The 18,382-nt window shown below is 36.9% G+C and overlaps 3 protein-coding genes across 6 annotated transcripts in view; 1 reads left to right on the plus strand and 2 right to left on the minus strand.

Moving 5' to 3' along the window:
* LOC120418998 (coiled-coil domain-containing protein 102A) overlaps window positions 1-18,357 on the plus strand; it is a 30,987-nt gene extending 12,630 nt beyond the window's left edge. Inside the window, exons 2-7 of one of the 4 annotated variants that reach the window (XM_039581566.2) lie at window positions 6,152-6,262; window positions 10,554-11,357; window positions 11,422-11,631; window positions 15,119-15,393; window positions 15,569-16,283; window positions 17,466-18,357. In XM_039581566.2, coding sequence (XP_039437500.1) covers window positions 6,152-6,262; window positions 10,554-11,357; window positions 11,422-11,631; window positions 15,119-15,393; window positions 15,569-16,283; window positions 17,466-17,474 — 2,124 coding nt within the window. In that variant the 3' untranslated portion in view covers window positions 17,475-18,357. Of the gene's footprint in view, window positions 1-6,151; window positions 6,263-10,302; window positions 10,325-10,360; window positions 10,501-10,553; window positions 11,358-11,421; window positions 11,632-15,118; window positions 15,394-15,568; window positions 16,284-17,465 lie in introns of those variants that run through there. The other 3 variants (XM_052711072.1, XM_039581567.2, XM_039581568.2) reach the window with 3 other exon arrangements.
* LOC120418995 (uncharacterized) overlaps window positions 1-18,382 on the minus strand; it is a 456,309-nt gene that overhangs the window by 202,716 nt on the left and 235,211 nt on the right. The window lies entirely within an intron of this gene.
* Window positions 5,177-5,878, minus strand: LOC120418999 (lysozyme c-1-like). Its single transcript, XM_039581570.2, has 3 exons — window positions 5,664-5,878; window positions 5,436-5,600; window positions 5,177-5,373 (listed from the first exon to the last, which is right to left on the minus strand). The coding sequence occupies exons 1-3, from the start codon at window positions 5,803-5,805 to the stop codon at window positions 5,234-5,236; spliced, it is 447 nt and encodes a 148-aa protein (XP_039437504.1). The 5' UTR covers window positions 5,806-5,878; the 3' UTR covers window positions 5,177-5,233.

Raw genomic sequence — 18,382 nt, forward strand, 5'->3', positions numbered from 1 at the left:
TCGCATAAATGTCCCATATGCATTTTCATCAGTAAATGTGTTAATGATGCAGTTTGGTTCAGAAAAGCATACAACATCCAGTACTTTGTTCTAGAAATCAGGAGGAAATCCAGTTTTTTGCAAAACCTTAACACGTAGCCTTATGTATGGGACAAACTGCAAATGCGTTTTTCTCAGCCTGCTGTTTTAATCTAATCTAATCTAATCTAATCGAACACAAGCGGAGCCAGTCCGAAGAAAGCATCCTGGAAGAACTTTTGGTTAGATTACGCCCCAAGTCCTTTCTTGTCAATATTAATGATTGCATTACATCCGAGTAACCCCGAACATGTATTGCAAAAATTAAAACGGCCAGGCCTACTGCGTTGCATTAACCGCAGAGACAGATTCTGAGAACGGATCACATTTCACAGAATCTACAGGGGAGGAAGGATGCGTGGACATACCGTACCAAACGCTCCGAATGAGTTGTGGTTGGGTGTGTAAGTGTTAATTTGGCAAGTAATTATTATTATTCGTAAGATGAGGACGGGGGGGGGGGTTGAATTTGGATTAAGGACATGGTAGATGGAGTGGAGTAGAAAGGATATTGCATTTGATAAAAAGAATATAATATTAATTATCTAGCAAAAAAACGTATGGAAAGATCTCACCAAGGGTCTCCAAAGCATTCGACAACCAAATATACATCGAATACGATGCTGTTGCTTCACTAGAACAACATCGAATCCAGGCATCCGCGGGTTGTGAACAACTTCTGGCCTTGCCGGAACGGCTGGAACCAAACGGAAATCCTTCCCGTTACGCCACACGAAAAAATCACGCAGAGCTTCACTTTTGTCTTCATCTTGTAGATTCACTTACAGCAAAAACAAATCCGAAAAACATCATCAGAAACTTTCTTGGAATTTGCCAATGAAAAATAACTCTAAACCGAAGGAAAACGTCAAATTTTCGGCACCGAACAAATTTCACGTCCGATCTCACGCATGGCTACTTCGATCTCCGTTTTTCTCAGCCTGCTGTTTTAGCATATTTATGCGAACATGGGCAGTTTAACTGTTTTAGAGATTTTTCAATGAATTACTGAAATTTTCACAAAATACCGTATTTTCTCAAAAATACTCAAATTTTTATGATTCACAATATGGTTATCAAACGATTCAAAATTTTGCATTTTTTAACGTTTTGAAAAAGCAGGTAAAATTTCACTTCGTTTGATACCCATATCGCAAATCTTGAAAATTTGAGTATTTTCGAGAAAATAGATATTTTGTGAAAATTTGAGTATTTCGTTCAGAAAACTCTAAAACAGTTAAAATACATGCAAAATTTCGAATCGTTTGATACCCATATTGGCAGCAGTGCGTGGCCGAATGGTTACGCTGTCCGCTTTGTAAGCGGATGATTCTGGGTACGATTCCCATCTGCTGCAACCTTCCATCGGATGAGGAAGTAAACTGTCGGTCCCGGCCTTGGTTGTTAGGCCGTTAAGTCATTCCAGGTGTAGGAGTCGTCTCCATGCCATAAGTACAAACAACACACCAAACCAAGCCTACTCCGGTGGAATCGCTGGCGGCGGTTGGACTCGCAATCCAAAGGTCGTCAGTTCAAACACTGGGGTGGAAGGTTCCTTGGAGTAGAAAGAGGTTTGGGTGCCCTCCCCATTCAAGCCTTCGGACTCCTAGGTTCGAGCAAAAACTTGCAATAGAGACCACAAAAGACCCGGGGGTCGTTAATGTGGATGGTTTGATTTTTTTTTGATTTTGACCCATATTGCGAATTATAAATTTTTTAGTATTTTTAGGAAAATACGGCAATTTGTGAAAATTTAAGTATTTCATTCAAAAAACTGTAAAACAGTTAAAATACATGCAAAATTTCTAATTGTTTGATACTCAAATTGCGAATTATAAAAATTTGAGTATTTTCGAGAAAATACGGTATTTTGTTGAAATTTGAGTATTTAAAAAAATTGAAAATGCATGCAAAATTTCGAATCTTTTGATACCCATATTGCAAATTATAACAATTTGAGTTCTTTCAAAAAAAAATACGGAATTTTGTGATATTTTTTAGTATTTCAACGTTGAAACTTACTATATTATCAAAAAAATATTTACTATGAGGAAGCTTGAAAATTCAACATAATTTGGTTGGTTTTAGTCAATTTTAGAAATATATTAATTATAAGTTATCGTCGATAAAATTATCGCCGATAGAATTATCGGAATAACGATAACGATAACCATTATCGTTATCGTTAGACGATAATATTATCGACGATAATTCTATCGATTAACAACCTTGGTTATTCGAGCGAACCGCTCAAAGAGCCGGTTCATAAAAAAGAGCGAACGAACCATGGCTCAAAAAAAAAAGAGCCGCGGTTCTTTTTGAAACTCCGTTTTTTTTTTTTAAATAAACCGTTCCCAGATGGAATGATTTTTAAACTCTTGTCTATTTTAAAGTTTATAAATATCATTAATTAAATTTCAAACAAATTGTAGCATAAAATTTGCTTTTGATTATAAATCACGGCGTGTTTTCTAGAACAAACTTTTCAGAAAAAAATAGTCATCACTACTTTCAAATGTGTCTTATAGGAAATTTTCTCAGCTTTTCAATGCTTCTAAGAGCGAAATGTTTCATCGGGAAATTACTGAGATATCTCTATTTTAAGTTTTTTGGTTTTAAATTTCTTTATTATTTATTGGAATCTCTATACTACCAGTTCAGAAAACTTGTCAAATGATGTGTTTCATTTGTCATTTACTCATCAAAATGTGCAAAATGAGACAGGAAACAGCTTTGTAGAAGGTTGCAAACCGCTGAACATTTTGAAAATTATGTTTTGTCTGAGTTTTTGAATTTATGGGATTTATAAAGAAATTTAAATCATAAAACAGTGTAAAAATATATTTTTTACAAGAATGATTAGGTTATTACATATTTTTATTGTACAAATATCACGTGTTTGATCTGATTTAGCTTGTTCAACCAAAACTTTCCCAGGTTTGTGATTGTGAATGGTATTATTGAATTTTAATGAATAAATTTGATATTTTCTTTAACAAACATTAACCAGGAACATAAATACAAATTTGATTTAAAATCGAAAATGTACTACATATTACTGTTGCAAACTTCAAAAGTCATATTTTCATGAGTATAAAATAAATATAAAATTTTATAAAATGTTTACTTTTGAAAATGCACTTAAAAGTAGCAATAAAACTCGAGTTTTCCAATTCAGATTGCTGAAAACACTGTCACAAACTTTTTTTTTGTTCGAACAATATTATTTATCATTTCAACAAAAAAAAAAAAAAAACAAGCAGAAAATTCCTTTCCAAACTATTTGAACAAAAATCAGGAAATCAAACATTTTTTTAAAAGATGAGATTGAAGATGAGAGAGTGTAAACTTCTAAAATATTGCTAATTCCTTGATCATTTAATACAAAAAAACTAAAACAATCATTTTATACTAATGAAAAGTATTTCTCCTAAAGCTTGCAACAGTAGTTTGCAGTTCAATTTCGAGTATTAAACATCAACATGTTTTGTATCAATGCAACTGGTTAATGTTTGATAAAGGAAACATGATATTTATTCATAAAAATCTTGTAATACCCTATCAATCTCAAACCTGTGAAAAATCCGGTTGTATCAGATAATTCCAAACTGGATCAGAGCAAACCGGTGTTATTTGTACACAACAATTATGTTACAATCTAATTGTTCTTGTTAAAATAATATTTTAATGCGGTTTTATAATTTTAATTTCTGAATATATCCCACATATTCAAAAATTCGGTGAAAACTTCATTTTCAAAATGTTAAGCGGTTTGCAACCTTCTACAAAGTTGTTTCTTGTCTTATTTTGCACATTTTGATGAGTAAATGACACATGAAACACATCATTTGACAAGTTTCCTGGACTGTTATCAAAAAGTTTCCAATAAATGATTAAGGATTTTAAAACAAAATTTAAAATAGAGATATCTCAGAAATTTCCCGATGAAACATTTCGCTCTTAGAAGCATTGGAAAGCTGAGAAAATTTCCTATAAGACACATTTGAAAGTAGCGATGACTATTTTTTCTCCTTAAGGTTGCCCAGAAAACACGCCGTGAAATTTGTCAAATTTCTCAGAACTATTTACACGGTGATCTTTTTTGATGTATTTAAATTACTTCAAAAGGGAATGATTTTCTAAACAATATAAAAAAAAATTCATTGCACAACTGACCGGAAGACGCATTGAAGAATTACCGGAGTACAAATTTGCGCATATTGAATTGCCTCACATGGAAAATTTTGCCGAAAAAATACTAAATAACCATATCTTAACTTCTCTTTCCCGATTTAACTTTGGCATTTATAGACTTTTTGATTAGAAAAGAATGTAGAAAAGAGTTTGCAGAACTTTTTCTCATTATTAAATTTTGTTTAGTTAGCAGAAATAAACGCAATGTTGTAAAATTAATAGCAATTTTCTCCAAAACTCTAGATTTATGTTTGGGTGCTATCCCCTTCCAATTACACTGGCCAACAAAAAATGACAAAATTGACTGCGCAGGCTCAACTCAAGGGGAAGCATGAAATTTGAGGCCCTCAGAAACACGTGCATTTTGAATTTTTCAAAAATATTTAGACATGGCCGAATGGTTTATCTCCATATTTGAGGTCTAAAAAACATAAAAAAAATCATAACATTTGAAATTCAAAAGTACAAACACGCAAAAAATGGATTTCTCGCGAGAAATATCGGTTCAATGGAAGCATTCACAATCGTGAAAATATTTAAATATTGTTTACTAACTAAAATTACTTTGAAAGTTTGAGGGAAATTTTCGTCATCGTGAATCACTATTTTTCACATTACACAGTAAAAAATTATGTAAATTTGGAAGGTGTAATTTTGGAAGGTTGAATATTACCTGTTTTATGATGTAATTTTACCTCAATTCAGACTGAAAAAGCGACATTACAACAGAAAAGTGGTAAAATTACACATTTTCAGAGGTAAAATTACACATTTTTCTGACATAAAAGATGTACCCCATTCCAGATGTAATATTACCATGATTTTTTTCTGTGTAGTCGTTAATAAAAGTTTGCTAGTGGCAGTGAATTTAATAGCTAATTTCACCGTATAGTAGACTTGACAGTTTTTAGATGACTTTATATTAGTTTTACTGGTTCCACCAAGAAAGTCTGTTTTAGATTCACAACTTGCAGCTAGCCAAACTGGGCAGCGTTTTACCCTCGCACCGGTTGATCCACCCGTACCAGGCCCTGTAACCGTGTCGTTTCCAGATTTTCTTCGCGCAGGTCGCCGCCGACGAGATGTTATCCGAGAGTAGAGCTTCAATGGGAATTTAGAGTTGTTAGTTGCAAATTCAACACTGTTTTCACCTGTAAATTTACCTGAACACTTGAGCTTGCACTCGTTTGAGGTCTTCTTGGATTTGTCCTGGGGATCACACCAGTATCGGTCATTGATCTGGAACAGTCCCCAGTCGGTTGACCCGTTTCGGTTGTTGTTCTTCTTGGTGGTATCCATTGCGCTTTCGTTCTGAATCAGGCAGACCCCTATTTCAGAAGAAATTTGTTATAATATTAGTTTGTCAAAAGAACAAGCTAAAACTAACTTACAATTTGGTAAACTGTCTTTGCTGAAACCATTATCCTGCAAAGCTTTCGCCAGCGAACACTTGTCAAACTTTTTTGCTTCACAAACTGAACTCACGACCAAAATTACCATCCCAAGGACAAAAATCTTCTGCAAAACAGCCATTTTCACTGGAAATCACTTCTGAACTAGACTCGATTATGATTCAAACTCCACCAGGAACGAAGCCTGACTGAGCTTTTATTTATACTCCACACCGGGCGTTATCACTGCCGGCCTGTTTCTCTGGCAGAAAGTTGTCTGTTTACTTCTCGTTCTGCGTGTTGCATTCCGGTGAATCCCCGGTTTTGCCGGCGGATAGTGTCTCAAAACGATGGGATTGAGTGGGTTATGATTATAAATAAGACTAATTTAAAGTTTTTTTAATGTGAGCATTTTTTTTATTTTATTCATTAAATTAATTAATTAATCATTAACATATTTTCCTCATTCTTTACCTCTAAAATTTCAGTCCCAGCGCCAGCGTGAACTCGAGGAGGCCCGAGCCCGGGCTGCCCAGATGGAGAAGACGATGAAGTGGTGGTCCGACTGTACGGCCAACTGGAGGGAGAAGTGGAGCAAGGTAAGGGAGCAGGAGTTAAACTTGCGAAATGGGTTTCTTTTTATTATCTTTCGGGCAAGCAGCAGTTCGAGGAAAGCATTTCGGTTTTAAATCAGTTTAGATGGGATTTTGTGACTTGGAATAACGTCGAAATAATATTTGCAAATTTTATTTTCCTGTTTCATGGTGCTTAGGATGCAACACTTTTGTCTGTATAATCGTAAAATATTCTGGAGAAATTCTGGAGCAACATTCTAAAAGGGCGCATGAGCTTTTGGACAGCTAGAACTACACTCAACCCCCGGTGGTTGGTCACTTTTTCGTTTGACACTTTTTTAGTTTGTCCCCGTTGGTTGGTCAAAGTTAAATTAAAAAGTGACGAACTGTCACTTTTTATACGGCGCTTACGCACACTATCAAAACAAAAGTTCAGTAGTGTGTGTGAGCTCCGTGTAAAAGGGGTGTCAAACAAAAAAGTGACCCCGTTCGTTTGACAACAATTGGTGTCAAACCGTCGGGGTTTGAGTGTATTCTGCAAATTCCGAGACAAAAGGAAAATATTAAACAAAATTGGCAGCGTTAGAAGTTAGTTAGTTCCAGCTGTCAAAATGCCTTTGCGCCCTTTTTTCGTGTTGCTCCAGGATTAGCCAAATCTAAATTGTTATTCCACTACAGATTTGACTTAAAGTAATAATGTCAATTATTATTTTTTTTGTATGAAATTCCCAGCGCTCGGTTTTTTAATTTCAAAAAGAAAAACTACAATCAAAATCTTTTAAGAAAAACTTTTCTACGTGTTTAAAAGCTATATCGTTGGCTTACATTTTAAATCAAATTTGGTGAATATTGGTTTTGGGCTGTCAAGTACACAAAGAGAAATTTAAAAATAAAAATATAAGAATTGAAATCACAAGCCTAGGTTTCAACATTTGGATGAAAAAAAATGTTTTAAAATACATGTTACACGCGCCCAGTTGCTTTCCAATCATTAGTTTTCAAAATATCGAGGTATCGACGGAAATTGTTTTTTCGCGAAAAAAAAACTTTTCGTCGGACTGCACATTGGTATTTCATGAAAATTTTAAAATATCTTCAAAGGAGTAAACGCAGGAAAATGCATTTTAACTGGTTTTCAGTTGATCAAACTTTAATTTTCATAAAAATTGTTTTTGAAAAAAAAAATTGACCCCTGATAACTCAGGCCGACTTTGAAGGGGGCGACATAAACTTTGAAATTTTTTTGCAACGGCTTGAATGAATAAAAAAAGAATAAATTCCCAAAAACTATGCGATTTATTTGGTGTTGTGTAATACAGAGGCAATTTTTTTTTTGTTAAGAAAAAATCAGCCTAATCCATTAAGTTGCAAAACTACAGTCAGTAAATTTAGAGACAAAGCAAGGGAATAAATAGAAAACAAGAATAAATAGAGAAAGAGAATAAATAGAGAGAGAGAGGGAATAAATAGGGAGAGAGAGAAAGAGAGAATAAATAGGCAGAGATAGAATAAATATGGGAAGAGAGAAAAAGGGAGAGATTAAGTAGAGAGTGAAAAAAAGAGTAAATAGAGAAAAAGAGACAGAATAAATAGAGAAAGAGAGAGAGAATTAATAGAGAAAGAGAGAGAAAAAAAAGAAAAAAATAGAGAGAGATAATGAATTGAGAAAGAGAGAGAGAGAATAAAAAGAGAAAAAGAGAGAGCAAAGAAAAAGAGAGACAATACATATAATGACAATACATTGGAAGACAATATATCGAAAGACAATACATAAAAAATGCAAAGCATTCCACTGTAACGACCCCCAGGTCTTTTGTGGTCTCTGTTGCAAGTTTCTGCTCATTTCTAGGCGTCCGAAGTGAATTGATAAAAAGGTAAAATAAATAGAGAGAAAGAGAGAGAATAAATAGAGATAGATAAAATAAATCGACGGGGAGTGAATAGCGAGATAAAGTATACATAGAGAGAGAATAAATAGAGATATAAGAAATAAAAGATATAAAATAAATATAAAGAGAGAGATTGAATACATGGATAAAAAAGAGAGCACAAGAGAGAGACAATCAATATAGTGCGAGAGAATATAAGAGAAAGATAATCAATAAAGAGAGAGAGACAGAATAGAATGGGAAAGTTTATAAATAAAAAAATGTCTGCCTGTGTGGATCAATCGGACCGCGCACTGGACTCACAATCCAGAGGTTGCCGGTTCGAATCCCGAGGCGGACACAAAAAATTCTCTCCCTGTGCCATATTTTCACACTTAGGAGACCTGGGAGGCGGAGTCTTGTCGCAAAAAGAACGATACACGCCTGTGGATCCGTTGACGAAACTGCAAGGCTTAAAAGCAGGGTTACCAGGTCTGAAGAGTAAAAAATCTGGCAAAAAATCTGGGAAAAATCTGGCAAGCCACTTTTCTTAAAGTAATAAGTAATTTTTTGTTCAAAAACTGTGTATTTTCACTTTTTATACATTATAGCTTCACAAAATAAACAAAATACGTCAATAAAACAATGTGAGGAAGAAATAGAAAATTATTTTTTTTCTAATTGGCGCTCAAAAAATCTGGCAATGCCAGATTTATCTGGCAACCTGGCACCCCTGAAAAGGGCCACATCATACGGTGTTACGTCGATTCCGTTTTTTAAATAAAAGAGAGAGGTAATATAAAAATGTTAACAAAAGAGAGATGGATTAAATAGAGAGAGAAAATAAAAAGAAGGAGAGAGATAAAAAAGAGAGACAAAAAATTAAGCCAGAATAGAAAGAGAAATTTAGTAAATAATATTCTCGATTTCATTGGTAGGTTTTCAAACGAGCACTTACAATGAACTCAAATTGATGAGCGATGAACTCAAATGCATGTAAAATGACACAAACAGGAATTAGGGAGTAGGAAGTAGGACGCGAATGTCAATGAAGGAATTCGATGATAAATGGGAGAGAATTGAGTGAAAAGAGACCGGAAATGGTAATTTTTCTCTCAATTCTCTCTCGTTTTGCACAAACGATGAACGTTTTGATCGAACGATGATCATTTTGCTTCGTGCATGTTTGAAAAGATCTGAGTGAAAAGGATAATAAGAGGGAGGGGAAGAGAAAATAAATAGGGAGAGAGAGAGAGAGAGAGAGAGAATAAAAAGGGAGAGAAACAATTGAAAAAGAGACAGCAAAAAAGGGGATAGAGAGATAATTAAAAGGGATAGAAAAAGAGAATTAAAAGCGATAGAAAGAGGGAATGAAAAGGGAAAGAGAGAGAGATGAAAGGGCATAGAGACAGAGAATGAAAAGGACTAGAGAGAGATAATGATAATGAGAAAATAAAAAGGGAGAGAAAATTTTTAAAAAGAGAGAAAGAGAGAATAAAACGGGAGAAAACAAATAAAAAAAGAGAGAGAAATAGAAAACGGAGAGAGAAAGAATAAAATGGAGAGTGAAAGAGAGATAATTTTAGAGGGAGAGAGATATTAGACGGGAGAGAGAATTAAATCCCGAATCCCGGGGTGGATGGAAGCATAGGTGTAAAAGAGGTTTGCAATTGTCTCAACAATCAAGCCTTCTGACACCTAGTTTCGAGTAGGTATCTCGCAATCGAGAACGCCTTGCTGTAGAGCGAACAATTTGTTTTTATTATTAGAGAAATAATTAAGAGAGAGAGAGAGAGAGACAAGAGACAGAGAGAATATAGAAACACAATAAAGTAAACAAAGCAAGATAGTGGTAGAAGAAAGCGAAAAAAAGTTATGAAAGAGAGGGGAAAAATTGAAAACAATGAGAGAAAAGACAAATGCAGAACATAAGAACAACAGAACGAATAGTTCTGAACTTTTTTTTCACAAAAGACTTTTAAAAATAATGACTTTAGAAGCCAATAACTCTTAGCTCGATTTCATAATTGATATTTTATTTAAATGACTGCACAAAATTATACCCACAACCCGTTCCATTCAAAAAGCATGTCACTTTATCATAAAAAAAATAACATTCCAAGGACATCTTCAGAACAGGCCCCAAACACCGTTCCACTGTTTGGTCCCACTATAGAACTATAGTCTCAGGGCGCGTGGGCGCACGAAATAATCAATGGTTGTATTTATTTTCGTGTAACGTAACCCTTACCAAACCCATTCCTTGCGAAGCTTTTGCTGCAGCAAGTCGTCGTTGTTGATTGCTATCTCTTACATTCAACTATGAGTTCCTCCTTCAAGGAAATGCTTTCCGAGCTGGAAAAGGACACCGGCCAGCTTGTGGCTGCCGTTGAGGTTTCAAACTGAATGATTTTCCTAATTAAGTTTAATTTAATTTATTTTTGTAGGTCCGAACGGAACGCAACAAGGCTCGCGAGGAGGCCAAGCAGCTGCGCAGCAACCTGGAGTCCGCCATCAAGGAGTCCAACTCGTACAAGCGGGAAAAGTGCGAACTGGAGATGCAGATCACGCAGCTCAAGAAGGAGATGGAAAAGGTGCACATGCTGATGATGAAGCACGCCGGCCAGTTCAACAAGGCTAGTTTGGACGCGGCCGACGAGCCGGAGCGGGACGGTAGGGACAATAACTGCTCGCCGGACATTTCGTCGGACGGGCTGAAGAACGTCAACAGTGAGGATGGGTTGGTGACGAAGGTTTGTCAAGGGGGAGGAGGGGGTGGGCAGCCGGCGGACGACAGCGGCCAGGACGATCTGGACGTGGAGGAGTACATTCTGCAGGGAGGTGCCATGCCGAAACATTCCGTAGAGTTAAGGGAAAAGCCCGATCCGTTGATTGCCGCCGAGGAGAGAAGACTGATTCAACAGCTGTCGAAGGATGAGTACGACGAGGACTATCTGCTGCAGAAGGTTTCGATGCTGCAGGTGCGGCTGGACGATGCGCAGAAGACGATCCAGATCGAACGGGACGAGAAGAACGTCATTCACAAGAACTTTGAAAAGTTCCGCCAGGACATGCAGGAACTGAGGGAGAAGTGCGAGGAGCTGAGAGCCGCCAAGCAGGACGCCGTTCGGGAACTATTGACGCTGCAGGAGCAGCACCGGGTGGAGATGAGAATCACGAATAACTCGCTTCAGGAGGAAGTGGCCGCCAGGGAAACGCTGGAAAGGAGACTGTGCGAGCTGAGGACGGAGGTTAGACATCAACATCAACTATTTTATAGTAGATCTCACACACTCCTATACCCTGTTTTTGCAGCTCGAGCGCATGCAGGCGGAGAACGCTGCCGAATGGGGCAAGCGCGAGCGCCTGGAAACGGAAAAGCTCAACCTGGAGCGCGAAAACAAAAAGCTGCGAGCGGAGTGCGCCGATCTGCAGGAGCGCATCGAGCGCAAGGGTCGGCCACCGGTGAGCAACACCGACACCGAGTTCCGCGCGCTGCAGCAGGAGCTGCTGGATAAGAATAAGGTAGGTTGAGTAGCTTGTTTTGGGAATTATTTGAACAAGGAGACAGCAGCTATTGTAATCTACCAAAATATTTAATCTCTTAAAATATTTAATCTCTTAAAATTTTGGGATAGTTTGGGGACTTCCTACCAAACTGTCAACTAGAATTTATTTCTGAACTCGACTCGAGTTGTGTCAGATCTTTCCGTTCCCTTCGAGTCTTGTCAGACCTTCCCGTTTCACCTTAAAAAAATCATAAGATATTAAAATTAAAGAAAAACATATAAATAATAAACCTAAACATTTCAAAATTCCACAATAAATATGGAGTTTATAATCTGAAAATTCATATTAATCTATTAATCTATAAATTAACAGGATTTATGATTTTTTGGATTTCTTGATTTAGATATTTGTTTCAGATTTTGAATTTTATAGATCTAATCCGAGAATTTTAAATCTGCGACTGTTTAAAAATAAAAAAAATGAAAAAACAACAACAACGGCGTTACCGTAGATTTACATATCTTTCAATTTTATGAAGTTTGCTATGTCGGATGATCGGGTTTCTCTAATATTCCGGAAGTGTCCCCAAGGGGCCACCGGGAACCGGTTCCAGAATGGCCAAGATGGGTCAGCGAAAAACGGCATGACCATAGATTGACGTATCTTTCAATTTCATGAAGTTTGATGGGTTTTCACTAAAAAAAAGTCAAGTTGGCCATCCATCGGGTATCCGGAAACCGGTTCCAGGTTACCCGGAAGCGACCAGTAACACACCAGAGTGGTTCTAGCAATCGTGTGTTGTATTTTTAGTAAGTTTTACGGATCTATTTCAACTATCATGAGTGAATTGGTATCACATATACGTGAAAAACAGTAAAACATAAACTTTTCGGGTGTTCCGGATTTCCAGGACCGGTAGGTCACCTGGCCCTGATATTAATATTTGTGGTCAAAGAACAGGTAAATACCTGTCGAATGCAATCCGGAGCATCCTGATTGGTTGAAATTTGCCGGAGATATAGTTCGTCAAACTGGGGTCTCGAAAAGGTCTTTTTTTCGGTTCTAGCCGATTCACGGTGGCCACAGTAACCGGTTTCCAGGTCGGTTTCGGAACCGGAATCGGTCAAAAACTGGATTTTTGACGATTTTTAAAGTTTGTCGAAAAGGACCCCAATACATTTAAAGTAACTTTTTCATGGACGCTCCCCTAGGGGTCGTCCGAGGTTTATTTAATTACAAGGCTCTAGGTTCTGTATATAGCAAAAGTTATGGCAAATTTAATTTTCAAAAAGGCCGAAAAGGACCCCAACACCGTAGGAAGGTTAAGATCTTTAAAATATTACATCAGAAATCCTTCAAAAGTGGAAATAAATAATTTAAAAGTCTGATCATCTAAAATTTTATGAAAATTTCTTTGTCCCGGTTCGATTACTTTAAACAAAACATGTCATGATCAAAACCATGCCTAATCTGATAATATCAAAAAAAAATCAAAAAAAAATCTGACAGCATCTGATCTTAAAAACTAAATTTAACATCAAAAATTCGTAGGTCCAATAATTTAAAAAAAATCAAAGACTTCGGAAATACTTATTATAGTTATGAAAAGCAAGAGATTTAAAAATATTCATTTGTTCAAATCAGATAATTTTGAAATAAAATCTTTAAAATCCTAAGACAAAAAATCTATAAATTTGAAAATGAAACAAATTTTTCAATCTAAAATTAAAAGAAATTAGATTTTGGAATTCTAAAATCTGAAGATTTTAGAAAAGAAAACATAAATCTTAAAAAGCCACAATTCCAACAAAATGCTTGTTTTTTTTGTCACAGTTGACTGAGCTCGTATTTGGTTTTGGTCTTATTGTGATACCCTGCTCTCGCTCACACACACATTCAAACGGACGAGTGCAATGCATCGTCACTCAAACAGTCATTTTACACTCTCTCCACCCCTTTCAAGCACGCAGAGCTCGTTCGGTTGAATTCTACCGAAATTCCAATCACTTGGCCCATGACTGCATTCAAATAGTTGCTGTCACCACACTTACCCGCACATGAAGCAAGAAAAGAGATAGGAAAAGAGAGAAAGAGCGTGTGTCGTAGTGTCGCCCGGCTGTTTGAGTGTTGAGCTCGGCATTATCTCGGGTCAACTTCGTGTGTATCAACGGATGGTCGCTTTGAAAGACGATCATGACAGGCGATGTGTGTGACCATTTAAATTTCGTGCAATCACTATCAGTGATCGTTGCCTTTTCATGGCTTTTAGAGCATCCAATTTCCCGAGGTTACAAAATTCCCGGGAAACGGGAAATTTCCAACAATTTCCCGGGAAATCCCGGTATTTTTTTTAATATAAATTTGTTGAAAAATAATTCTGATTCTGGTTCTGATTAATATTTTATATCGAAATTGTATAGGACAGTAATTTTGATTGTCAAAATGAGTGTGAGGATGGCTTGGCCATCATACAACTTCAAGAAAATAGATAAATTTTCTTATTTTATAAGCTGTCTTTTAATTCGTGTAATGAATTAAAAAATTTATTCTTTTTGCTTAAAAGTATTATTTTTACTTCAAGTGTTTGAACAGTTATTCAAATTCACAGCCATAAACTTGCTTTTAAAGTTATCTCTGTGACTAGTTTGAGAGAATGATTAAGATTAACATTAACACATATAACTGAAATGAAAAAAAATGCATAATTTATATTTTTCATGAAAATTATTCTCTACTAGTTTCAGGTCATGAATAAATAGATAAGCTTTAAATTTACCTTAAAAATGTAACTTCTCTTGCATTTTTACCTGACACAATATATTATTTAACCACAATCATTTTAAGATATTTAATGCTACTAATTCAAATTTAATTCATTTTGTTCTTGTTTAACAAAACGTATTTTCAAATGATATAACACCAATTTTCTTTAAATAGCTTACCAAAATTCAAATATTTGATTTTCATTCCATAATATCGTTAAATTCGTTACTCAACAAATGCCGCATGTCTTTTTTTTTTTTTTTTTGAGTGAATTGTAGGAAGTCTATTTGATCAAATCTGTAATTTTTGCAATCAAAAACATCGTTCCAACTTTTTTTTTTTCAATCGCCTAGAATTTGATCAATTTGAGTTCTGCAAAGTTTTAGGATCATCTAGACATCCTTACAATTCACTCAAAAAGAAAGAATCGTCCCGATTGATAGAGTTATGCCCGAAAACCAGCGAGTTGAAGTTGCCGTTCCAACTTTTTTGGGAGGCTTGGGCGTCCGTGTAAGTTGGACATGCGTTGTGCGTTGCAGTGTTAAACTTCAAAACCAGAAGGCTAGCTCGGGATTCAACCAATACATATCTGGGATTCCGGCTCAGTCTCCAAGAGAAGCCAGCAAAATTGAATCATTTGGTTCATCCTGGTGACCAATTCCGGAGAAAGGTCCATTTTCATGCCGGTTATCGACGATTAATTTGATACCCTTTTTGTCTGAACTTTCATTCGCAACAGGAAATCACCGACATCCGCCACTCGCACAGCAAGATGAAGAAGATGCTGTCGGAGGCCAACACCGAGCTCGGTCATGCCGTGCGGCGCGCCGAACAGTACGAAACCGAGGTCAAGCGGTTGCGTTCGCGCGTCGAAGAGCTCAAGCGGGAGCTGGCCGGTGCCGAGGACGAGCTGGACTCGGCCTGCAACCACGTGCGCCGGCTGCAGCGCACCAACGAGGAGCTGTCCGGCCAAACCGAGGGCCTCCAGGTGCAGATCCAGCATCTCCAGACGAGGTGAGTACAGTAACGCCTCACGGTTGTGTTGAGTTTGCTTGCCCTCGTAATGGTTTACCGGTTAAAGTGGTTGCGTTCACACTAACACTAACACTAACGCTATTTCGTGGACGCTGCTTCCTAAATATCGCTAACGCTCGCTCGCTTACACTAACCTCAAAACGCGCCGGTGTAGTCCCAAGAACCTCCAAGACCTTGCCAACTACAAAGCCACCAACAAGTCCAACTTTACGTCCAACTCCAACTACAAGCCAAACATCAACGATCTGAAGCAGTTGTTCGACAACTCACGCCATTACGGCGAGCGCCAGAGTCAGTCAAAGTCCAAGTCCGGCGCTGGAGTTCCGCTGGACTCCCAGCCGATGTTTCTGTCCGGGTCGTACTACGATGCCAAGCCGAGCTTCATCGACAACGAAGATCCGTACGACACCAAGGACAAGTCGCTGAACAACATGTTCGACTTTGAGCGCGCGAAGCAAAAGTTTGACAACATTTCCAGATCCACCGGAGGTGGAGGATCCCACCTCAACTCCAAACGGTCTTCCTCGGGCCAGAGCCAAAGCAAGCACGCTTCTTCCTCGTCGGCGTCAAACTCGGGCATTCCGAAGCGTCAGTCCAGCTTGACGGCGGGGGTCAGTGGAGTCGGGACGAACAATTCGGGGTATTATGATTGTAACAACTTCTCCGGAGATCGTCCCCGGGACGATAGCATTCCGATGTTGTCCAGCAAGGCGTTGGGCATGGGAGGTGGTGGTGCAAACGGAGGTATTAACGATGCAATTCAGTTCTTTGATCATGACAATCAGCGCGGTGGCGGAGTTGGCAAGTTGAACATTACCAAGGTGAACAATATCAACTTGGATGGGTTGAAGGTGTCGGAGGACGATGAAGTAAGTACCGGGAGTTTGTGTGTGCAAATTTGCTTGAATGCTTGGTTGTAGTTTGAACATTTTAATCTAGCGTAGTGTGAATAAGTTTGATGTGGGGGCCTTATAATAATATCTAAAGGTGGTATTAGACTATGACAAACAAACAAACTCGCACTTTTTCGCGTTTGACAATTTGCCAAACTCGCAAACAAGACAAAATGTATGCAAGCTGACGTTTCTGCCAAAAAAAGTTGACGAACAAACAACACAGACAAACTGGCAAACAATCAAAATGTGCGAGTTTGTTTGTTTGCCGTAGTCTAATACCTCCTTAATGACAGTGTGGCCAGTTCTGCAGGCGGTGACTTTTTAGAAGTATTTCAAATATCACTTGATGCAGAGGATTCTGGAAGTCATCTATTTCAAAATTTACAGCAATCGGCCTTTAAAAGCCTTTTTTAATTCCAATATCTCACAACAGGGTTTGCCGTAACTTCAAGATATATGACACATTGAAAAAGACTTTTGGAAACCCAGTTAACGACTTGCAAAACAATAATTACGGCATTACGACATCCAATCTTGAAAAGATCCATACAAACTTCTTAAATGCAAATATCACATGACAGGGTTGCCAGATTTTCTGACTTTTATAACGGTCTTTCGAATATCTACTTGCAAAGATTCAATGAGCCGATTTCAGAAGTTATATAAATCAAATTTATGCCGTCTGACCTTGGATTGCTCTATACCAATATACCAAGACAGGGTTGCCAAAACCTTTTTTTAAAACGGTAATTCAAAAATTAAACGAAATTTTCATTAAAAAAATTAATAGCATCTTTATTTTTGATAAGCTATAAAACTTCAACTGATTGCGCATAACATAAGACAGTGTTGCCAGATTTTCAATTTATTTTTCCGGCTAGATACTTTTTTCAACATTTTAATAAACTAAGTATTTATAAAAGTTGGAAAAATCTGGAAAAGTCACAGATTTACCTTTCCTCTCACCGTCAATATAAAAATCTGCTTCCCTGATGATGACTGTTATTTTCCAATAATTCTAAGCTAATTTTAAAATGCTGAAAATTTATAATTAATGGGTTTGGTAAACAAATAACTGCATGTCAACTTCTGCATGAAAGCTTTAAATGATGTAATTTAAAATAAACTAATTTCAAAATTCCATCAACTCCACAGACTCCGTAGTTACGGATCAACCAGTCTCCTGTCAGCAAACGATGACAACAGCGATAACGACTAACGGCTTGTCCTCGCATGAGAGAGAAAGTTAAAATCATAATCCAGAGATTGAATTGTGCAGAACCTGCTCTTCGCATAAAGAATCAAACTATTTACACACAAAATATAACTTGCATCAGACTTAAAAGAATGCAAAAACAAAAAAAATAAACGTCGATTCTCATTTCGGTATACTTATCTATTCGTTTGGTTAAATTACAAATATATATACACACTGAGAAAAAAAAACACATTGAAATTATATTGATATCTCACATTACTCAATTGCAAACTGTGCATTTATTCGTGTTTATTATTTTTTTTCGTGATATCATTGACTGTAGAATGTGCGCGTCGTTTCTAAGTTAGAATATAGTTGAGGCCATCTTGGAAGCAGAATCAAAGTCCCACTTGATTACAATGATTAGCACTGTGGGAAAGGGGAAGACTAATTACAAGTATTAACTGTTCAAGTTCTACACTTTGCAGTATGTAAAAGTATATGCTACAATTCCACAAAGCATTCTTTATACGGAAAAAATCTGGTCGTTAAAACGTGATTTCCATTTTCATGATAGTTTTTTCACGTTTTGACGAACAGATTTTTTTCCGTGTAGACAGTATATTAGTACTTTCCTGGTTGATCCGGGACAACAATAGACAACTTTTCAAATCAAAATCTGGTCGTCGATTGGGCAAAAATCTCAAAATTTTCGACAAAAGCTGTGCGTGTTCTCTAATTGGCCTATTGTGCTTGAGTTTTAGATATGTTGATTTTCTTAAGAGTTTACGAAAGAGATGCAAAATTTAATCACATTGATAAGAATATAAACCAACTGTGCAAAATTTAGCTCAAAACGGGTTTTCTTTCATCC

Source organism: Culex pipiens, chromosome 3 (genome assembly GCF_016801865.2).
Source record: "Culex pipiens pallens isolate TS chromosome 3, TS_CPP_V2, whole genome shotgun sequence".
Taxonomy (NCBI): Eukaryota; Metazoa; Arthropoda; class Insecta; order Diptera; family Culicidae; genus Culex; species Culex pipiens.